The following is a 16086-nucleotide window of genomic DNA, read 5'->3' as shown; positions in this document are numbered from 1 at the left end:
GGACTGTCCCTGCCCCTTCTTAAGCAAATGACCGAGGAAAAGATTTAGTTTGTACTGTCCCACATAAGATCCACAGGCTCTAGGTTCTGCTGGACATCTTGAAAGAGAATTTCAAAGTTCAGGGCCCTCCATTGAGTCATTGGCTGTCAGTAGCTTCCAGATGTTTGCACATAAGGTGTATATAGCTTAAGTGCCTCAGTCGACCACACCTATTGTGATCATGAGACAGAGACCCTGAGTCTCAGGCAGTCAGCCAGAGTTACCTGTCTCTATGCATATGTGTTTCCCTTGTTTCATTTTCATGAAACCTTTTAAATAGGAATATTTGTAAGACAGTGTACTATATATAAGGCATCAAATTAAACACACTTTCATCCGTGGAAAATTTAAATTAAAAATCATTGTCACCTGCGGTTCTACCTTTCTAGACCACACAAACTGAATTAAAATTAGGTTTGGAAAAGGGAAAACCAAGGAAATAAAAGTATGTTGAAACATTTCACGTTATGGTAATATGTCATCTTAAATAATTACAATTATTGGATTTATTTTCTGTTCTGTTAAGTTTCTTGCACCACTCTCACCTCCACTACTGTGGTAGATTGGGGTTTTAAAAAATCTTGCTAACAAAGATTTGGGGGTATGTTTTCTCAGGGTATGTCTTCACTACCCGCTGGATTGGCGGGCAGCAATTGATCCAGCGGGGATTGATTTATCGCGTCTAGTCTAGACGCAATAAATCGATCCCCGAGCGCTCTCCCATCGACTCCTGTACTCCAGCGCCACGAGAGGCGCAGGCAGAGTTGACTGGGGAGTGGTAGCAGTCAACTCACTGTGGTGGAGACACCACGGTAAGTCGATTTAAGTACATCTACTTCAGCTACGTTATTTATGTACCTGAAGTTGCGTAACTTAGATCGATTTCCTTCCTCTTCTTCTGTCCTCCCCTCCGGCCCCGCCCAGTGTAGACCAGGGCTTAGCCTCAGCCCACACATGTTCTGTTAACAATACTACTGGTCATGCTTTGTTAGTGTAGTGCCTTCAGTATGAGTTGTAGGTGAACATATTGTTGTAAGACACTAGTCAGTGGTACTTCTCAATACTGTGTGTTGAAATTTAAGGATGTAGATTATTTTGCCTAACAAGTGTTCCTTTAAAGTCTTTTATTATGGTTTTATACTTCACTGTTTTATGCAGAACTGCACACTGTGAAAATTACTATGAACATTGTGAGTGTAATGTTTTTTTTTTTTTTTGTCCTGCCAGGTGATGTTCGCAATGATATCTATGTAACATTAGTTCAAGGAGATTTTGACAAAGGCAGCAAAACAACAGCAAAGAATGTAGAAGTTACAATATCTGTTTATGACGAAGATGGCAAAAGATTGGAGGTATTTCTATTGGAAAATGTAATCTCTGAAATTATTTGCCCAAATTTTCCATCATCATCTTTGTTATTTGTAAAAATTTGAGGGCACTTTTTTTTTTTTTTTTAAAAGAATGCCTTGCCCAAGTTCTCACACCAAAGGATAAAGACTTTAGTTTGTCATTTGTGATAAGTAAATAAATATTGTGGTATCATTGCATACAATTTGATTGAAATTAACTAGGGATAAACTTAGAGCATAAGACCTCTTTTATTCTAACGTACCTACTGGATCCTCTCTGTCACTATTGAATGACAATGCTGGTTAGTTTGTTCTCTGTTAGATGGGTATGTATGTGTGGGTAAATGTTTTTATTCCTTGTCTTTCAAGAGTGTGATTTTTCCTGGGGCTGGTGATGACGCTATCTCGGAATACAAATCAGTGATCTATTACCAAGTGAAACAGCCTCGCTGGTTTGAGACTGTCAAGGTACAGATGATGATAAAATAATTTTCCTCATAATGGGTTAATTTAAAATAAAATGAGAATAGTTTTTAATAAGAAATCTTTAAGAACAAAATTGAAGGGAATTAATGTGGTCAATTGTAGGAAGGGTAAAAGGAATCAGCTAAGCAAAGCCTTTCAAGGTTGCTAAGGAACATTGGCATTGAATAGAATGTAAATTACTCTTCCATCTTTGTGGTCAAAATAGATTTTTCACAGGGATATTCCACCATCTATTTAGGATAACTTTCTTTTGTAAACAACAGTACAAAGAAATCATGGTAAACGTATATTGTAGTGACTTACTCATGAGTAAGTATATTGGGATGCTGAGTTTACTGATGCATTATGCTAATGATGCTAAATTAGCACCATAGTAACAACTCCCCAAGCTAGGTGCCAAAGATTTAATATTAAAAATGAGGCTAGGGGTAGCCTTCTGAAAGACACATATTGGCTGTTATTGCTGGAAAGAATATTAATTGAAAGGAGAGTTGGCTAATTTTTTTTTCATTCTCGATATTCTTTCCAAAAAAGAAGGCTTTCTCATTGCAGTTGCAGCCAGGAGTTAGCTGCTGTGGGAATTAAGTGCATCTACAGTGCAACCCCTCCCCACCCACTGCTTGGATTTTTTTTTTTTGTATAGACATACCCACAGAAAATGGTTGTGGTGAGGCAGAATGAATTGCAGACATGTAGATCAGCAACATGCAGTCCAAATTTCAATATGCTGAAGAAAATAGGACTACTCTAATTGAATACCGAGGGGAGAAATATATAGACTTTTGAGTTTGTTTAAAAATTTATTTATTTATTTAATGCATCACCCTAGGTGTGTGTGGCCTTTTACAGGGGGAAAAAGTGAATGGATGGGGTAAGGGAATGTAAGACAGTCATAAGATCGTATGGTTGGTTAGGTTTGTGTATCTTGGTGTGACTTACTTGAACTGTTTTTAAGCTGAAGTTTTTAATGATATAACTTTGTGTCTGTACAAATGAGGTGGTTGAGGGTGTGTTATTAATAATAATAATTATAAACAGGTTAGGGTACACTGGATATTTAGATAGTGGAGAGAAGACGATGTTGTGAGAGTGAAGGTGGGGGCGGGGTGAGGTCAAGAAAAGGGCTACGAGTACAGGCGGTACGGTGAGACCTAGTCAGTTAAACTGAATTGACAGTAGTGACAGTTGTTGACAGCAGCAGTAGCAACCACCTGGATCAGAGAGAGAGACTGGTCTAGAAAGTTATGTAGTTATAGTGTAAATGTCAGGGGTCTTATTAGTTGAGGTGAGAGGAACTCTCAACATCTGAGAGGTAAAGAATACAATGTCTGTTGATGATGATGTGAATATGTCCATAGAACTGAAGGGCTCTACGTAAAGGGCTCTCTGTGTAAAGGCTCTGCCCTGAAGAGCAGTGTCGAAGAGGCTGCTTCAGATATTGGTGGGGGATGAGGGCTGCTGGGTTTCGGGGTCCCTTGTGTAGCTTGCCTGCTAGTCCCATAAGGTCATGTGATGGGGAACTTAGTAGGCGTGGCTCTCTCCCAATCTGCTAATGGCTGAGGGAGTGGAGATTTCTTCCAAGGGAGCGAGGGCCTTTAAAGGCCTTTCATGGGAAAGTCATGCTGGTCTTTAAATACCTCGTTTGGAAAGAGCCAAGCAAATTATTAGAAATGCAAGAAAGCTAAAATTACATTACTCTCTCTGAAAATGCAGAAAATACATTTGAAGAACCTCTGTGAACGTCTGGTATTGGTAAAAACTATCTGAAGTCATGGGTCTTATTTCTCTCTCCTGTCTTAATTTGTGAAGGTGGCAATTCCTATTGAAGATGTGAACCGCAGTCATTTAAGGTTTACATTCCGTCACAGATCATCACAGGACTGTGAGTACTTCAGTCTTTCCCCTGGTGCGCCTGTCAATTCCTGGTGCCTGCATCTGCTGTAATGGAGAGATTGTTTCTGGCTTTTCGTGTGGGGATGAGGTGCTTCTACGACTACTACTATTTATTTATTATCCTAGCACCTAGGAGCTCCATTGTACTAGGTGCTGTACAACTTGTCCTTTTTCCACTGTTTCCTCTCCCTCTATCTTTCTATCTTCCTCTATCCTGATAGCCCTCATGCCTTCTTTCCTATACACTTTTTCTGCCCAAGTCACCAAATGAGAGACCCAGTAAATAAATCAAGTGCCAGCTTTGCCTTAAGCAAGAGGCCCACGGGTGGGTGGGTAGGTAGGTAAGTAGTAGGTGAGGATCCTCCTCTTTCAGATGAGGAAAATGGAGACAGGGAATTTGACTTGGTTGGGAGACACTGTGGTCTTGTGTATGTAAGGCAGTTTAGACCTGGGTTCTAATCCTGGTTCTGATACGGACCTGCTGTTTGTTTTCAAATTATGGTTTGGATATGCAAGCTATTTGCCTTCCTGTAGCTCCCACTGATTTTCCTTTAAAATCATTAGCAGTTTAGCCATACTCTGAGCCCTCCAGAATGATGCCTTGTGACTAAGCATTTTCCATATGTTAGCAATTGCTGTTCTAGTAATAGAAGAAGGATTTACTTTGACTGTGATAGTATTCATTTGATGTAGGTATTATATATGATTGTCTTGGATAATATGTCACACTCCATGTGGCATACCTCCCGGGTGTGCAGAACTCCCTGGCAGACGGGCTTAGCTGGACCTGGTACCTCAATCACGAGTGGGAGTTCCACAACCCCACTCACTGTTTCATCTTCCAGGCTTGGGGCACCCCTCGCTGGGACCTTTTCACCACTTGTGAAAACTGCAAGTTACTCCTTTACTGCTCAAAGGGTGCCAGGGGCTACGATTCCCAGGGTGATGCTTGTCTCCTTCCATGTCAAAGTGGTCTCTGATATGCCTTTCCCTCCATTCCCCTTCTCCTCCAAGTTCTGTGTAAGATCTGTTGCGACCGAGCCAGGGCCCTCCTAGTATCTACTCAGACTCTCAGCCTGCCCCTGCAATCTGTCTCCCTGATCTGCCAGACATTCTTACCTAGGACCAGGGCAGAGTCCGACATCGCAGCCCAGCCCTGCTTTGACTGACAGCCTGGTTTTTCGGTGGGGATCGCATGTAGACAATGCCTGCTTGGCACCAGTGCAGCACATACTTATGCACAGCAGACGATATTCCACCCGGGCTTGCTACGCAGTAAAGTGGAAGTGTTTCACGTCTTGGGTGCAATGCCACTGTCTCCCCCCCAAAGATGTCTCTGTCTCCCTTATCCTGGACTGCCTCTTAAAACTTAAGACCTCAGGCTTCGGCCTTAGCTCTGTCTGGGACCACCTGGCAGCTCTTAGTGCTTTCCTCCTACCGGTGGAAAGCTACTTGGTGTTGACTCAACCTATCATTGCCTGATTTCATGAAGGGCTGACGAACAGCTTTCTACGGGTCCTTAAACCTACCCCTCCCTGGGACCTCCATCTTGTACTCTCTGCCCTCACCAGACCTCCCTTCGTGCCCCTGGCCATGTGCTCCCCCTCACACTTACCCATGAAGGTCATCTTCCTCGTGGCCATCACTTCCGCTTGGTGGGTCAGAGACTTGGCGGCCATGATGGCTGACATCCCCCCATCCCCGCCCCCATATATGGTCTTTCGTAAGGACAAAATCTCATTACACCTTCACCGTAAGTTTTTCTTGAAAGTCGTCTCTGAGTTCTGCCTCAGCCAGTCTATCCATCTTCCGGTCTTCCATCCTAAACTGCATGTCACTGCCGCTCACAGGACTCTGCACTCCTTGGTCATCTGCTGTGCACTCGCGTTCTACCTAGACAGAAACCTGTGCCTTCCTCTCCACACCTTCTCATAGCCACTGCTGAGCGGTTGAGGAGCCTGGCCTTCTCCTCACAGCATATATCCAAGTGGATCACAGAGCGCTGTGTGCAGTCCAATGCCACACCGCCTGGCAGAATTATGGCCCACTCCACGAGGGCATAAGCAATCATCTCTGCCCCCCGGTGGACGTCCCCTAGCACAATATCTGCTGAGTGGCAACCTGGCCGCTCTCTACATACCTTCACCGCCTGCTATGCCATCGGCCAAGGGGCAGCCGAAGATGTGACTGTGGGCCTTGCCATCCTTCAGATGGGCAATAACTCTCACATCCTGGCACCCACCTCCAAGCTGATCACTGCTTGATACTCAAACGTGTTTGGAATACATTTAGGGACCTTCACTCAAAGAAGAAGAAGTTACTTACCTGTAACTGCAGGTTCTTCGAGATGTGTGGTCTCTATTTGTATGCCAATACCCATCCACCATCCCCCGTGCTGTGCACAGCCCTATTCAGCAGTAAGAGGGTGACTGAGTGTGCGTCGGCTCACATGGCTTCTTACAACCTCTCCTGGAACACGAGGCAATGGATGCTGGGGTCAACGGATGCTGCTGCAGAAAACCTTCTGGCTTCAGCGAATGGTGCACATGCACACCTGCGTTGGGAATACAAATAGGGACCGTGCATCTCGAAGAATCTCCAGTTGCAGGTAAGTAACCTCCTCATCTCTGCTGCAGTGAAATTATGTGGCAGGCGTTCATTAAAGATGCTTATGTGTGGGCTGCTTTGGGGCAAGGACCATCTTTTTGTTCTTTGTTGGTATAAGGGCTAGCATAATGGGTCCTGGGTCATAAGTAGGGCTTCTGGGTGCTCCGGTAATACAAATAATAAGTAGTAGTAATAAACTAACTGACAAAATATCATCATTCCAGATATAAGAGATACCGACTTTTTGCTTTGTCAAACAGTAATTTTGGGATTTGTATAAAAATGTAGGTCAAGATTTTAAAACATTGGTGCCTTAATTTAGCCTTTTAAATCCATAAGCAGCCTGACTTTCAGAAGTACTGAGCGCCCAGCAGCTACCAAAGATGTCAGTTTTAAGCACCTGTGTTTGAAAATCTTTATTTTACTATCTAGTTTGTGTCATGTTTATCGAGGACTGCATCCTTATTAAGTTTCTTAGCCCTTTTCCTGCATATGGGAACCCTTATCACTGTCAGGCCATTTCTAAATGATCTTTCCTTGAGATATTGGAGTAGTGTCTCTGTCAATATCAATTACTTAAACTACTCTATGTGTCTTATTTTTTTTAACAGCCAAAGATAAGTCTGAGAAAATATTTGCGTTAGCATTTGTGAAGCTGATGAGATACGATGGAACAACTTTAAGGGATGGAGAGCATGATCTTATAGTGTACAAGGTATAATTTTGAAGAAATTTGCTTCAGTCCTTGCACAGATTTGGTTACTGTGAAACCTTCACTTTATGGAATCTATTACATATCAGTCTAGTTGTAAGTACATGCAAAATTCTGTATTAAAAGAACATTGTTAGCAGATTCAAGCAGTAGAAACGTAAAAGGTATGGTGGTAATGGAGGTTCATTTCTGTATGGCTCCTTCAGAATGATGCCCAGAGGGCTCAGCAGAACCCAATAGCGTGTACCATACAATTGGGATATTCAGAAAATTGAGGGACAGGTCTTGAACAAGTTGTACTGTATATGTGGAAATAGTGATTTTGTAGGGCTTGTAACTTGGCTGCATATGGATGGATTTTCATGGGAGAGCAAAAAAAGCACGCCTTTGGCCATGTGAAATTTCACATTCCTGCTCCAAACCATGTAGGTGCTAGATCTGGTTAGGGCTTTTTGAAAAAACAAACAAACTTTAACCTGAAATTTCTCTAAAACGGCAACAAACGTTAAGTACAGCGACCGTAAATAGTTACATAGAGATTTAGGATAAATATCTTTATTCCTGTTTGAGAATATACTATATAACTTTGTTCTTTATTATTTTAATTATTTATCATGTTGTATTTTGATTAAAAAAAAATCTTGCAGGCAGAAGCAAAGAAGTTGGAGGATGCCTCAACGTATTTAAGCTTGCCATCCACTAAAATAGAATTGGAAGAAAAAGGGCATGCCACAACTGGGAAGAGCATGCAAAGCCTTGGAAGTTGCACCATCAGCAAAGATTCTTTCCAGATTTCTACTCTTGTTTGTTCAACAAAACTCACTCAGAATGGTGAGTTAATAGAAGAAATGTCTTTCCACCCCACGTATCCCCTTAACTTCCCCCCATTTATCAGAGAAGAAGGAATGTAGTATTGTTTTATTTTATTAAGGGAATTCTATACTGCTTGTGAAGGGTTTTGATTGACAGTTCTGTCTAAACACAGCACAAGTACAGTATGAGAATTGGCAGTATAGCATCCAAACCTTGCTCAGCCTATATGCTTTAGTCCAGCTGTGCCTAGGGATGAGAAAACACTTCCACACCCATTTAAGCCAAGGTCCTTTTGGGTGTAAAACAGGGCACCACAGGCTTTATCTAAAACTTTACAGTTTCTAGCATGGGTGCTAACAGGTATGTGGGAGAGGATGATGGAACACATACCTAGTATCCCTTCAAAGTGTCTCTTTGTATAGAAGAGCTGGTAAGGAGGGTGGTGGAATGGCTGTGGTCCCCAGTGGGCTGCCTTATATGATTTTCATTGTGTGTGCAGGGTTCTCCAAGTAACAAGTTCCACCCTCTTTTTGTGTCTGGTACAGAGACCAGAGCAGGGATGGATAGAAGGGTCTGGGAGGGAGGAGGAAGAAGTTGCCAAGCCTCACCTTCTCTGTAGAATGTGCCCCATGGCTGGAGTTTAAGGATTGGGCATGGAGTGGCAGGAATGTGGTTAGTATCATAGTATCTCCTCTAAACCCTTCAGCCTCAGACCTGCTTTTCATGCTCCTTTGGCAGCCTCTGGGGCAGTCACTGATACAGCTCACAGGTCATTGGAGCAGCTGACCCTCTTCTCCAGCCAGCTCTTTTGTTTTCACTCTGTTCCCATGGAGTGATCAGCGTCCTTCCTTGCTTCTAGACTAGTGGATAGGATTCAGGATATGGGGTAGGGGAGGTCATCTGGGGGTGATAGTCATTATAGGAGTCACCACGGGGAGAGGGATCAGGTAGTACTTGGAGGCTGGCTATTTTAGTGGTGTATGGTGGGACCCCAGACTTTGGAGCCCAGAAAGAACCTATCCTAGAGGGGTCTAGCCTAATGAACACAAGTCCTCTGCGGTATGTAATTTCTCTGTCCTCTCTTTCAAAAATTAGGTTGCATCTGTGCCTTTGAGATAGTTTAACTTAATTGACAGTTCATACGCATAGTATTTTGGAATACTTCAATATCGAATTGACACAGGTTAATTAAAACTTTCAGTGGATTTACTACCATGAATGATTGTGTTGATCTGTACCCCGCTTTCACTAGTATTTTACATAAGTGGTTATAAATACACATATTATGTAAAGCGTACAATACTGAGTGATGTGTTACTGCCAGCAACCATTAAGATTGTCCTGTAAATATATTCTTTATTCAGTTTCCTATCCAAATAGAAAAATAACAGGTCTGAGATGACTTCGTAGTCACCTCACAATTATACTGCAGTACTTTTTGACATCTCTGAAACACATTCCTGTTGTTTTATATTCAAAGCACATAAGATTCACTGCAGTCAACCAATTTTATGGTATAAGGAGATACTTAGCAATAATTCTAATTGCAACCCAAATATATGATAACATCCTAATGATAACACAGTAATTTTATAGTTTCATAAAACATAGCTCACAGAATCCAATATAGAGGGTCGCACTGCTGGACACATTATTGTAGTTTGTGATTAGTGATGTTTGTTGTTACAGTTTTTCTTATGTGTTTACTAATTAATATTAGTAATATTCAGAAGTTTGGTCAATAAGTTAATGGGACTTTCATGGAGTAAATATAGTGAATACTAAGACTGAGAGAACAGTTTTGAAATTCAGCTTTTATACCTCCCATATGTCCGTTAATCATGATATGTCTGGTTTTGTTTTTGCATTGCATTCTATATTGCATATTGGTGTATTCTGATACATGTTTGACAACATGCTCTTTTGGAATTCCATTCCTTCAGCGACAGTGCCTCTCAGATGTAGTTTGTCTATCAACTCTTGAGTGTTGTCCTTAACATCTGATCATTATCTCTAAGTAGCAAATGTTGGGCACTGAAATTATGAATTTTGTTCGTTTCTCTGAGCAGACATGGCCATTTTCTATTTTTTCGTAGTTAACATTTGAATAGGCATGAGAGACCAGTGCAATAGCAGGATATTGAAACATGGTCTGATGGAGTCTCTTTCCTTCTCTTGCCAAGACACACTCGGCCATTGTGTGCAGTTGTCTCTGAGATTTCTAACCTTGTTGGTCTCTTGTCCCCTTCAACTTCATCTGATGTAGACAGCTGACAAGCTTATGATGCAGGCACATGTCTAGGATGCTAAAACAGGGTTCTCCCTTGTGGAGTGGACTCGTCCTCCTTTATGCCAATCTAATTATTTCAAGATAAGAATCAGTAAAGATAAGGCATTGAGGCCAGATTGTTGTCCAGCATTTAGCTGGAGAATCCATCCCCTACTCCTGACAAGTCTAACAAAGAACCTGCAATTAAGAGAGACATCCAGGATTAAAGTGACCAGTTTTCTCATGTTTTACATTTCCTGAAAAAAACTCCAGAATGATTGATTGTCCTCCCTCCTTTGGGGGAGTTTGTTGGATGCTGAACCTACTTGAATCTCAAGAAGGAAGTGAGATAGGAGATAGCTTATAAGCAAGCTCTTACCGAGTCTGAAAAAATATTAATCCAGTGGCTAAAGTAAGTCCCCTAAAACCCCATTCTTGATTTTTTTGGAATTATATTTTATTGCCAGTTGAATTAATAATACTTTTCACTTACTACTGTCCTACTTGTATCTCTTAAGGGGCAGTCTTTTTTAGCTTGCACTTCCCTTATGAAAGGTTTTTTCCCCCCATTCCTCTCCTTCACCATCACTTTAATCTGTTTCAGCCAAACCAGTGTCTCTTTCACCTTCAACTTATAAATGTTTCTCTTTACGTAGTGTCATGGCATTCACTTTAGAGAGGGTAATAGCCTTGAAACATTTGTTGATGCTCAAAAATTATACTACTCCACTGATTATTTAAGTATTCTGTAAACAAAACCCTGTCTAGTAAGAGCTTGACCTTTTCCTTTGGAGGAATACTACTCAGAGGTACCGTTTTTTTTCATAGTAAATTGCCGTACTGTTGTATGATTTAAAGAACTGATGCATTTATTATGTACATTAGTTAGTTATGTACTTTATTTTTTTCCATGGGATATCTAACGTATACATCTGCTGCATTCTCAAAATACATTGCTAGATCACCTCTTCAGCTATTAGCCTTAAAAATATTTTCTGCAGGTTTTTTTATTTTAAAAGTCACAGAAGAATGCACCCTCAGCAGCTTCAAAGGCATGAGATCTGGACTGGTTGGAGGGGTAAGGAGTAAGGGTATAGCTCCTTTAAGGGTTTCCCTTTCCCTTGTGATTGAGAGAGGGATGGGGCTGTGGTGGAGTGGGGGAAGCAATTGGTGGGCTGGCTAGCAGGGCTAAGCTAAGCCACTGACCCTTGTTCACCCTGGGGAGAGTATATGAGCCCCAGTCACTGCTGGGTTAGAATAGAACCGAGTTGTTTTTTTGGTCTGCTGTGTGCATTGCGCTTGTCACTTTTATTGGGACTGGGAAGGAGTTTTGTCTTCACTGCTAGATTGGTCAGGGCAGGAAGGGCTTTTACCTTACCTACTGCAGCTCAGGGACCTGGTGGAATGGGTCAGAAGGTCCTGTTCGGGTTGTTGCTATTTAGCAGGTGACAGGTGTATAGTGGCGTGATAAACCGGAGTTGAAACTGGACTGAGGGGAAGGCATCCCATAAAGAAATTGGGAAATGGAGTTGGGAATCTTAATGTGAGGCACAGCAAGGAGATAATCTCCTTCCCCAGCTCTTTGACCCTCATACCAGGCTAGGGCAGTGAGGCTCCAGCAATGGGCTGAAGACCTGAAGGGAACTCTCGAACTTGTAGAAATGATTGTGGAAGAAAACCTGACCTGCACTGTATGAGTTATTGTTTGATAGCTCCTGGGTGAACCAAAGTGTTGAGATTTGAGAAACCAGCACTTGCTTAGCCTTCTTTCTAAAAGTACCTTTAGTAAATGTAATCCACTTTTTTGAAAACGGCAGTGCTTTCATAATAGAAATCATAGTCTGTATGCTATAGTGCAAAGTTTTCCTTATCATAATTACTATTGATTTTGAATTTAAGTAAGTTTCCATGGATGACATTCTCAGAGTAAATGCACTTGAAAGTAGGAATATAGTCATACCAGATTTCAGCAATGCAGATATACAGTAGTGAAATATGTAAACAGCCAATAAAAATGACTAACTTGGGAAGTGAAGTTTTTATTTATTATGAATATAGTCATGGAATGTGAATGAGAGCATAACTCCTACAACACATCATAATTGAATGTTTTTCTCACTTACAGTGGATCTCTTGGGGCTTTTGAAATGGCGATCTAACACAAACTTGCTGCAGCAGAATTTGAGACAGCTGATGAAAGTTGATGGTGGTGAAGTGGTTAAGGTAAGAAACAAGTTAAATTTTTTTAATGAATTTGATATTTTAATTTTTCCGTTCCTCTAGCTTAGGTATTTATATGGCCCCCATTAATGTAGTATATGGGTGCCTCACAATCTTTAATGTATGAGTCCTCACAACACCCCTGTAAAGTAAGGAACTACTTTTAAATACAGATGTGTAATGCACAGGTTTTTAAAATATAGATATTTTGAATACTGCAGTAAACTTGCTTTTATATGCACATTTAAATGCCAAAAGGGATTTTTATTTAAACAGTACAATCAAAACTTCTTGAAATTATTGCTGAGGGAGAGTGCCTCAATTATTGTGACGTAATAAAATGCATAGCAAAAGTTCAATTCTCTAAATAAATATTAAGTGCATTTTATTATGTTTGAATGTGGAGTGCAAGTACCACATTTCAGCAAGTGGTGCTAATATTTTTTTTAATTATGTTTCCTGCTGAAGATGTAGCTGAGCCAAGTAATTTACATTTGCCAAGGCCATAAGGGCATTGAGTGACTGTAGAGACCAACATAAAGACAGGTTTATTTGTGGAAAACAGTAGGCTTAGACTTTATTGAATACATTGTACTAAATCGAATCCAATAATGTCAGCAGAAGTAATATATCAAGAGTAGATGAACCTTAAGGGCCTTTATGCTTCTATTAACCAAATTAAAATTCAAATAAAGTAAAAAAGCACTAATGAATGCTTCATCTTAAGGAAACTTCGCACAGCTGAGACCACAGTCATTGTTCTTTACTGAGTAAGGAAAAAATAGTGTCTTAAATAGGACTTTGCAGAGTGGCCTTGTTTATTACATTTTTGGCTTATATTACTTGAGAGCCATAGCTCAGTGCTGATGCTCACTGCCAACTAACGTTATTATGGGTAATTTTCGTTGTTCTCCAAATTACCTTGGAGAGTATACACGAGGCAAATACTTGCGTGCCCAGTGATTACAGAAAGATAACAGAATGTCACACAACGGAAAGTTAAAACAATATTTAGGTGAACCTCTCTTCCCCCTCCCACCACACTGCTGTTCCCCCACCTCTCCGCACACACTTTTGTAGACAGAGCAGGTGAAATCTTAGCTTCACTGAAGTCCATTAAAAAGCTCCCATTATTAATAGGGACATGCATCAATTAAATTTTTGCCCATGACTGAAGAGTTCTTATTTGATATGTTGGTCTTTTTCTTAGTTCCTTGTTTAAAAGACCATTGCCTACTGTTTCTACAGTGCAAGAAAAATATCTTAGTAGTTTAGTCTGTATAATATTGCATATTTATTATTCATTTTTAGTTTAACTATTCCTTTTCCTTCCCCTCATTTGTTTCCTTTAAACTACTTCCAATTTTCAATAACATAATTTTTAATAATGTCTTCTTGATCAAGAATATTCAAATTTTCTGTTAATAAATGATCAATGATTCATAAATCTCCATCAAAATATCATTATATTCTGTACTAGTATTGACACATAGTGAACATATAAGAGACTTGTTGGATGTTTGACTCTCATTTTACATCAGTAGTAGTAGAATGAATGCTATCTTCTTTCAATGGAGATTCTCATTATAATGGAGTTCTCCATATATGTTATATGGACACAATAGTACAGAGCAGTAGTCCTTATTCATGACATCCCTCCCTGATGAATGTGTCCTCCTGCAAGTCTCCAAAGCCTTGCCACAATCTGTAGCAAGAAAGATGCTATTAATAATTTTCTTGGGGTACTCCTACCCTCTATGGCCTGGACAGCCTGGAATCTTTCTAGTCATCATTGTAAGTCCTCATTGCATGTGTTCAAAACTGCTCATACAACATGAGTTCTACAAATGCAAGAAAATGTGTGTGATGCCCACATGTGCAGAAAACATCGAGTCATGGCACCTTTTCATCTCTCTCTTTTCTTTTTAATGGAGTTTAGCCATGCTATCAAACCATCATATGTTTGGGAAAACTTTACTCACTCCCACTAAAAAGTAAATGTTTAAATGCATAGCAGTGTGAACTGCCATGTTGTTTCCCCTAATTAAATGAGTATGACTGCAAGACACACATTGTTCTTCTAAAAATTAAAATGTGAAGTCAAAAGCTGATTTCTGCCCCAAGCTGCATGCCCATATGGAAATGATGTTGTAAGCTCTTTCTCTTCTGTGCTGTTTGCCTCCAGATTTTAGTAGCATCATATTGTGGTTACAGATTCCTTGGGATGGAAATTGGTGGCCAAAAGAGGATTACAGTGGGTTATTAAATAAAAGTTAGCTTGTGATCATTAACAATGAGTCTCTTGTTGAGCATTGTTGAGTCTGCTGAACAGCCCAAGAAGCAGCCTGAGTGTGATCTCATAAGCTCTTACACATCTTCATTGTTGTGGCAGATCCAATCCCAAAAGAGTCTACTCTACTCCTCTGGTTGATGGAAGATTTCCCCCCCCGCCCCCGATAAAATCTCTTGACAAAACAAATAGCTTACTCCATCCCTAAACTGGAGTCCCGCTAAAGGAGAAGACTGCCTACCTGTTCAACAGAGACAAAAGGCATTTGCTGCATAAAACTACATTTTCCCCCAAAATCTGAATCTGAGCGGTGATACATTCACATGTTAATCTGCCTGGGAGAAGCTGATGTTTTTTCTGTCCATCTAGTAACACAAATTGCCCAGACACAGACTTATTGGTTGGTAAAACTAAATGCATCATGCAACCTGAAGAACTCCAACCCTATGTGCTATTAGCCCATGGTAGGAAGGAATATTACATTATATGGTTATAGAGTACTTTTTTCCATTGTGCTTACATCAAGTCCCCTTTGCGAATCTGCTTTTACTTTCATGTTGTGCAGATCAGGGTGTCCTGCTAACTGTCTAGTGAAGATTCTTCTTCAGTTACAGTGATAGAGGCCTGTAGGTTTTATTGGTTGGGGGGGGGGGGGGGGAGAAGGTTGTGTGTGGTATTTCCCATGCCTGCATGTATGCTATTAGTTAACTGCTGTGGGTCTGAGAGTTTATGGAGCCATAAATAGCTATGTAGTATTTTCTGTTAATGTCAAGATAATTTCAAAGCATCTGAGTACTACTTGATTTATTTAGCATGAGTCTGACTTGCTTGTTTGTGTTTTGTATTTTGATAGATGATCATTTCTCAAAAATTGCATGATTCTTTTTAATAACAGTATGTTAAGATTGAATCCTGAAACACTTTATTGGTATATTCACTATAAAAAGTAAAGGTTTCTGTTCAAGTATTCTTGTGTGTGTGTGTTTGGGGGGAGGGGAGATAATGCATTTTCTGGCCAACTCTGATATATAAATACTAAATTTTATAAAAAATCACTGAAAAACAAAATGTGGGAAAAAAATCTTGTTCTATTTTCCAACTAACTCTTTTATTTTTATATTCTGTATAATGTAAAAATAAAAATTAGTATGTAGATCCATGTAACATATCAATTTGGGAAATTTAATCTCAAATTTCCTGTAAAATATAGTGACTGAATATTTATCTGCAGTTCCTACAAGATACACTAGATGCGCTTTTTAACATAATGATGGAGAATTCCGAGAGTGAGACATTTGACACCCTGGTGTTCGATGCTTTGGTAAGTTGACTTGTTTGTGTATAGGTATTTGGCTAAAATGTAATTTATTGATGTATAGATTTAATTATGGTCTTTTTCATAAATGAT

General features: G+C 40.2%; 1 protein-coding gene across 2 annotated transcripts in view; it reads left to right on the top strand.

Annotated features, from left to right (window-relative positions):
- The window catches only part of DOCK1 (dedicator of cytokinesis 1), a 540600-nt gene that overhangs the window by 88308 nt on the left and 436206 nt on the right, over positions 1–16086 (top strand). For both annotated transcript variants that reach the window (XM_074959163.1, XM_074959164.1), the window contains exons 14-20: positions 1267–1391; positions 1758–1856; positions 3684–3756; positions 6986–7089; positions 7734–7917; positions 12294–12391; positions 15910–15999. In XM_074959163.1, coding sequence (XP_074815264.1) covers positions 1267–1391; positions 1758–1856; positions 3684–3756; positions 6986–7089; positions 7734–7917; positions 12294–12391; positions 15910–15999 — 773 coding nt within the window. The remainder of the gene's footprint in view (positions 1–1266; positions 1392–1757; positions 1857–3683; positions 3757–6985; positions 7090–7733; positions 7918–12293; positions 12392–15909; positions 16000–16086) is intronic.

This window comes from Natator depressus, chromosome 7 (genome assembly GCF_965152275.1).
Source record: "Natator depressus isolate rNatDep1 chromosome 7, rNatDep2.hap1, whole genome shotgun sequence".
Lineage (NCBI taxonomy): Eukaryota > Metazoa > Chordata > Testudines > Cheloniidae > Natator > Natator depressus.
Note: the sequence above shows the minus strand (reverse complement) of the source record. Positions and strands in the feature narration are given on the sequence as shown.